Source organism: Trichechus manatus, unplaced genomic scaffold (genome assembly GCF_000243295.1).
Source record: "Trichechus manatus latirostris isolate Lorelei unplaced genomic scaffold, TriManLat1.0 scaffold00072, whole genome shotgun sequence".
NCBI lineage: Eukaryota > Metazoa > Chordata > Mammalia > Sirenia > Trichechidae > Trichechus > Trichechus manatus.
The window spans coordinates 3,757,454-3,764,302 of NW_004444008.1; the positions used below are offsets into that span (position 1 = coordinate 3,757,454).

General features: G+C 45.1%; 1 protein-coding gene across 1 annotated transcript in view; it reads right to left on the minus strand.

Moving 5' to 3' along the window:
- Positions 1–6,849, minus strand: part of ADCY2 (adenylate cyclase 2) — a 458,110-nt gene that overhangs the window by 47,825 nt on the left and 403,436 nt on the right. Inside the window, exon 17 of the mRNA XM_004380271.1 lies at positions 3,628–3,797. Coding sequence (XP_004380328.1) covers positions 3,628–3,797 — 170 coding nt within the window. The remainder of the gene's footprint in view (positions 1–3,627; positions 3,798–6,849) is intronic.

Consider the following 6,849-nt stretch of genomic DNA (forward strand, 5'->3'; position numbering starts at 1 on the left):
CAACAAAACATCGGCCATTTCAACCACTTTTACACGTACAATTCAGTGACATAATGACGTTCATCATGTGCCACCCTCACCAGCACGCCTTTCTGAACTTTCCATCCAATTAACAGCGAACAAAGGTCGAGCCTGTGACTGGCCAGGCATGGCCTCATGAGCTGGCTGAGCGCCTCTGTGTCCAGGGCAGCAGGGAGGCAGGGAGTCCATCAGCACATCAGGCTCTCGGGTTATCCAGGGGCCAGCTGCCGTGCTCATCCACCCGCAGATGTTTGAGGGGCACTGCTATGTGCCAGCACAGCTGTAGACACCATGGATACAGCAGTGGTGCCTCGTTCCGGACCTTCTCTCTGGCTCGGTTGAGGACAGCTAGTGTTGAAGGGCTCAGCCTCTAGCCCACAGGAGCGGAGCTGACTGGCAGAAGAGGCCAGGTTGACTCCTTCCAGGATGGGGGCTGCTCAGTGCTCGGCACACCTGGGTGAGTGCTGGAGCTCCAGGTAGGTGCACTGGGGTGAGAGGCCAGGCCAGAGACTGCGGTGCAGCACCAAGGATACTGACTGCCACATCCCAGCACAGGTGCCAGAAGGAAGACACTTGATCAGGGACAGGAAACCAGTAATGAGCAAGGCCACAGGTATGATGACCAGGAATCAGTCAGAAAATGGACGGACCAGCAGGTAACTTCAGATAGAGGTGAGCTCGGTCAGAAACAGGTGCTGCCCAGGCGCCCTGTGGGCCCTCTCACCCCCCGTGCAGGGCGCCTCTGTGCCGGGCATTAGTGAGTGAGGGTCACTCTCAAGCCAACAGCCTGATGAACAGGTTGTTGGTTGTAAAGATCTCACTTTCATATCTGAAAGAGTTGCCTCAGCACCAATCCAGCAGGGAAAGTATGAGTAAACCATTATTCATCATTCGCTAGGGAAAGTCTACCTCCATGGCTCTTGAATCTCAGAAAGGAGAAAGAAATACTGACATTGATCAGTTCTTCCCCACAAACAGCTTCATATCCCACAGACACTGAGTCAGGAGAAGTCATGAGGTCATTCTAAACTCCCGGGTGATGCAAACTGTTAATGCTCTCGGCTACTAACCAAAAGGTTGGATGTCTGAGTTCACCTTAGAGGCACCTTGGAAGACAGGCCTGGTGATCTACTTCTAAAAATTCAGCCATTGAAAACCCTATGGAGCACAGTTCTACTGTGACACACGTGGGGTCGCCATGAGTTGGGGTCAACTTGGTGGCAACTACTCTTTTTTTTTTATTGTGGTGAAAATATACATAAAACATACACCATCTCAACAGTTTCTACGTGTACAATTCAGTAACATTGACCACATTCTTCAAGTTGTGCAACCATTCTTAATCTCCTTTCCAGAGCGTTCCACCAGCTGGCTACTCTCAAGGGTCTCTCATCTGGGTTGGTTTTAAACTGAATTGGAGAAAATATTATCTATGTCAGAAGTGTTCCTCTTTCCTTGGGTCTGTGAGAGCTGCTGGGAGTAGGGTACCCACTCGTGCTGGGAATGTCCCAGAAGTGCCAGACCGTAAGACCAAGAAGAGGAATCAGGAATCAGGCTCAGCCCCCTAGAGGACTCTGGTTACTGGTGGACGTGAAGGTTACTATAGAGATCAAGACAAGACAGCAAACCCAGAAGTACCTTGAATAAAACAAAAAGTGCCTTAGAAGTAAAACATTCTTCTCTTCAAGTTGATAACTTCTCGACTGCTGTTGGAATTCTTATCAGAGATTGTGTATCTCTTAATTGTGCCCCACCCTACTCTCCAGAAGTAACTGTCCCCCCAATCAAAAACTTCCTAATGTAATTCCTTCTTTTGCTTTGAATGTTAAATCTAATAAAGGGAAACGTAGCATCGTCGCTGGCTGAGTGTGAAAGTCAGGACGGCTGTGTTTATTTAGGGATGCCATGAGGCTCTCTTGATAGAGTAAGAAACATTAGAGCACAACCGGTTGGCTGTTTTGAGAATTTACTGGAGAATTAACTTCCGACTTCATTGCCATCTTGGATGAGAAATCATCAAATTTCCTTAATACGATAATCCATTTTTGCAACTCCAAGGGCCTCAGCTTGATTACAGATCATTAGGGTTTCACGGTGTGGAGGATGATGCAAATTAAATTAGGTGATGAGGAGGTGCTGCAGTGGTGCTTCTAAAAAGTGCTCTTTCAGAAGCACAAACCAAGTTAACTCTGACTCATGGCGACCCCGTGTGTGTGTCAGAGTAGAGTCGTCATCCATGGGGTTTTCAATGGCTGATTTTTAGGAAGTAGATTTGTAGACCTTTCTTCTGAGGAGCTACTGGGTAGACTTGAATCCCCAACCTTTGGGTGAGCAACCAAGCACATTAACCATTTGCACCCAGGGACTCCATCAAACATTTGGTAGTGCAATGATGCTGCGTGACGACCACGGTATCCTAGTGGTGCACAGCAGGAGGCTGTGGGGCTGGCTGGGTTGTTCTGCTCCATGTGTCTCTCATCTTCCCGGGACCAGGAGGCTGGCTGTAGCGTGTTCTTTTCCTCTGGGTGGATGTGAACTGCCAACCTGTAGGTTAGCAGTTGAGTGAGTAGTGTTCTTCTTGGCAAGAAACACCGATGTATTGAGGAGACTGCCGTTATGGACACTGGGCGCCGATGGGAGAGTAAGTGGCCCCATGCTCTCAACACAAGTCCCTTTCTCGAGTGACAAATCTAAGCAAATCTTTGAGATACTTATTTTAAGTGAAAAGCAATGTGTAAACATGATGAAGGAGAATGCAAAGCATGCACAGAAAATGACTTGAAGCCAATGCGTCTAGACATAACCCTAACACTTGGTACGGAACATAGTTTTGCTATTGAGATGTGAGTTGGAGAACACAATAGTGATTAAAATAATGTTTTAAAGCAGGGAATAAACTATTCATGATAAGCTTCTGGGAATAATTAGATAACAGGAACCTCTCCCGAACCCCAGTGAGTGAAGTGACAAGACCATTCCTACGGCGTCCAGCCCTCATGGCAGGGGGTCAACACAATCAGGTCCTCCTTGGATGTCAATTTCTCCACAGAACAAGGAATGACCGGGGTTGACTGTCACCCCCTCACCAAAGGCATTTTAGGAAATCTATAATTAGAAATTCAGCACCACAACTTGTCAATATAACCGCTTCTTTTTCCAGTATTTTTGTGTAAATTTGATCCATTAGTTCTTAACCCCAATTAGGTAATGTCTGAGGACAGCTTTGTTGTCATGACTGGGAGACCAGGCACCTAGTGGGTAAAGGCCAGGGATGTTGCTAAACATCCTACAAACACAAGACAGCCCCCACCACAGAGAATGATCTGGCCCCAAATGCCAACGGTGCTGAGGTTATCTTTATTCATATAAGACAGTTGACAACATAAACCCTCTCTCTAAAACACTTCGTATCTTCTAAGTGTATTTGATCACCCATATTCTGTGTAATCCATAACATGCATCATCTTTCTAAACCACCACTTCAAAGAATCTCTCTCTCTTGCAACAATTATCAGCGAAAATGACATTGCTAATTCGTATTTACTCAACACACACTCGTGTTCTCATCGTCCCAAGGGAGAAGAGGACAAGGAGGAGGTGGCTTACTTTTGGAATAAGACCTGGCTGTAGCTGTCCAGCACGTGGGCATGAGTGTGGAGCAGGATAGTGTTGTAGCCCACCAAGGCGGCCATCATGATCAGCATCTTCAACTCATAGTTCACCCGCAGGAACACCGAGCAGGAGATCAGTCCCAGGATGCAGCTGTATATAAAGTACTGGAACAGGCAGACATGTCAGACCAATGCTTTGGATCTAGTCTGAGAAATGCTGGAACAAGAACTGGGATTACGGACCACCACATGCTCACCTGGGCAGTTTATAAACTGGCTGTAAAACTGAGGCTTTTTCTATGCTGTGATCCAGCGGTAAATGCCTTAGCATATCAGATTCAGAGGATAATTACTCACCCCTTGGTTTTCTGACCCAGCTTAGCATGCATATTAAAAATATTCACATACATTGACAAACACTTCTCCGAAATAAAATTAAAAAAAATAATCTATACTGGAAGACATGTCATTATAAGGTATTTGCTTCCTGGAAATGAAAACAATATGGCCCCTATATATTTATGGATTTAAAATTTTTTCTGCAGCATATAGATTCTTTTTTTTTTATTGTGGTAAATATATAGGTAACAAACGTGCCATTTCAACAATCGTCACGTGTACAGCTCAGTGGCATTAATTATGCCCATCAGGTTGTTCAACCATCACCATGAACATGCTCCGAATTTTTCCACGCCCCCAGCATGGTGTCTTCCTTTCCCCCTCTCCCCCGTCTGCCCCTGGTAACCACTAATAAACTTTGATCTCTATACACTTGCCTATCCTAGATATTTCATATGTACTATATAGATTCTTCTTTGGTCTCTCTAGTCTTCAATTCATGAAGAGGCATCATTACAGATAACTCTGTTGAATGCTTAAGGAAGCTCAGACATCTAGCTAAATAAAAGAGAAATGTATATCAGAAGAGCCTGTCTAAAAACAGAAAGGATTTAAACTAAAAGCTTTGGCTGGGGTGAGTCAAGATTACCCCAGAAGGTAGACAGGCACCAGAAGAAGTTGGAAGAACCAAATGTTTGGAAGAAAGCAGACACATTCCATATTTCATCATCACAGAAAGTGGAGACTCTTTTCTATTTACCACAGCTGACACGGTAGAGCCCTGGATTCAATCCCTTATTAGTGGTCTTACTTTTGGCAAACAGCTTAACTTGCCTGCACTTCAGTATCTCCATCTGTCATACGAAACGGATAATACCGTCCTGGTAAGGTGGCTGTTGAGAACAGTGATGATGCAGAAAAGCTGGGGCGCCAGCCTGCATGCTAGGAGGGGCTCACTAAATGGGAACAGGGGCCATTTTCACGAAGTCTTATTTTCTACATTACGAGGGTCTTGTGAACAACGGGTTGTTTCACCGTCTTAGCATTCCTGGGACAGAGAAAGCACTCAATAAAGTTTAACACATTTTAATAAAAAAGAAATCTGATTGTTGTTTGAGAAACCTTGTCTTTAAAAGGTAGCCTGTTTTTGTACTCGATTTTATTTTCTTTATATTGAATAACAAGAAACCAGTGGCCGTCAAAAGTTGGTTCTGACTCATGGCAACCCCATGTGTGTCAGAGTAGAACTGTGCTCCGCGGGGTTTTCAATGGTTGACTTTTCAGAAGGAGATCGTCAGGCCTTTCTTCTGAGGTGCCTCTGGTTATCAGCAGAGTGTGTTAACTATTTGCACCCCACAGAGACTCCGTTATATTGAATAAGATATGTACAAATGCTTATCCTGTCATCCATAGCCCTGACTTTTATTTCCTCAACTAAGGCCATCTACATAAAAAATACTTTATATGATTTCATTAGTCCTCTTCATGGGGAAGAAAGGAAAGGCAAAAAATGTGCCCCAGGGGTGGTATCCATGCTTCCCTCTCTGTAAGGGGATGTGTGAGTTAGCTGCCACCCAAAAATTCATATAAGTCCCTTACCAATGAGGACCTGGACCTGGCATTTCAACTTCCAAAGACCAGCAACTCCTCACTGGATGACAGGATCTTGGTGGCCCCTGGATTCCAACAATTGGGTCACATTCAGGAAATGGTTTCCCTTGGCATGAGAGAGTGAGGGATACTCTTCATTACAGGTGACAGCATTTTAAGGGACATGGAGTACCGTCAGCACAGTTTCTGTGCCAAAAGTGTGGGCTTTCCATGCTTCTTGATGGCTATTATAAATTACCACTAATAAAAGTGCTATCCGTTCATACCACCACCAGCAATGAAGGCAGTCGCTTTCCCCACTCCCCTGTTCACCTCAGATAGCACAGGAAACGGGTTTTGAAAGAACGCTTACACTGTGCACACCCACAAATTGGCTTTCCAAATGTTCCTCTGGATCCATTAAGAGGGAAACTGGGATGCACCCAGGGGTCCGCTGGGACACCGAGTCTCCCAACCTAAGAGTGCAGCTTCCATACAGATGCTACCAGGACCCAAGCGTGAGGACTTCCTTGGCAAAGCCAACCGTGATCCACTCTCTGAGGACTAATATAGGGACAAATGTGGCCTGCTGGCTAATTCTACCCATGCTTTAAACGGTCTGTTGTGTGCTTTTCCAGAATTGTTTAAGGCTGAGTAAACGTTGCCTTTCCCCATCCTGGGCTTCTACTTAGTTGTTTCAATTGAAAATACGGGGCATACGGACTTCTCTAGATGGAGTTCACTTCATTATTGCTTTTAGTGAGTTCCATGCAAACATATTGGATGGGGAGATTTGGAGAATTCTTCTTAACATTCTTTGCCACTCATACTTTTTTTTTCTTTTTCCTGTGAGAATGGATCTTTCTTTAAACCTTTAAATTTAAAATGCCATGTGAATGCTGGATGGGGATGGCTCCGGGAGCTCCCTCTCTCCACTTCTCACCCATCACCAGGTAGCTTCTGTCATCTTTGGTTCAAAGACGAAGAATCGGGCAACACCATTAATCTAAACCTTTCCTTAAAGAGGAGGGCTACAAACTGCCCTCATCATAAATCCTTCTGGTGTCTTACTTTTCACCTCACTGAAGAGAAAATATGTCTAATCCTCACTGAGGAGACTTTGTGGCCCAATGATTAAGCACTTGGCTGCTAACTGAAAGATCGGTGGTTAGAACCCACCCAGTGGCTCCACAGGAGAAAGACCTGCCATCTGCTCCTGGAAAGATTACAGTCTAGGAAACCCTATGGGGCAGTTCTACTCTGTCCTATAGGGTCACTACGAATTTAA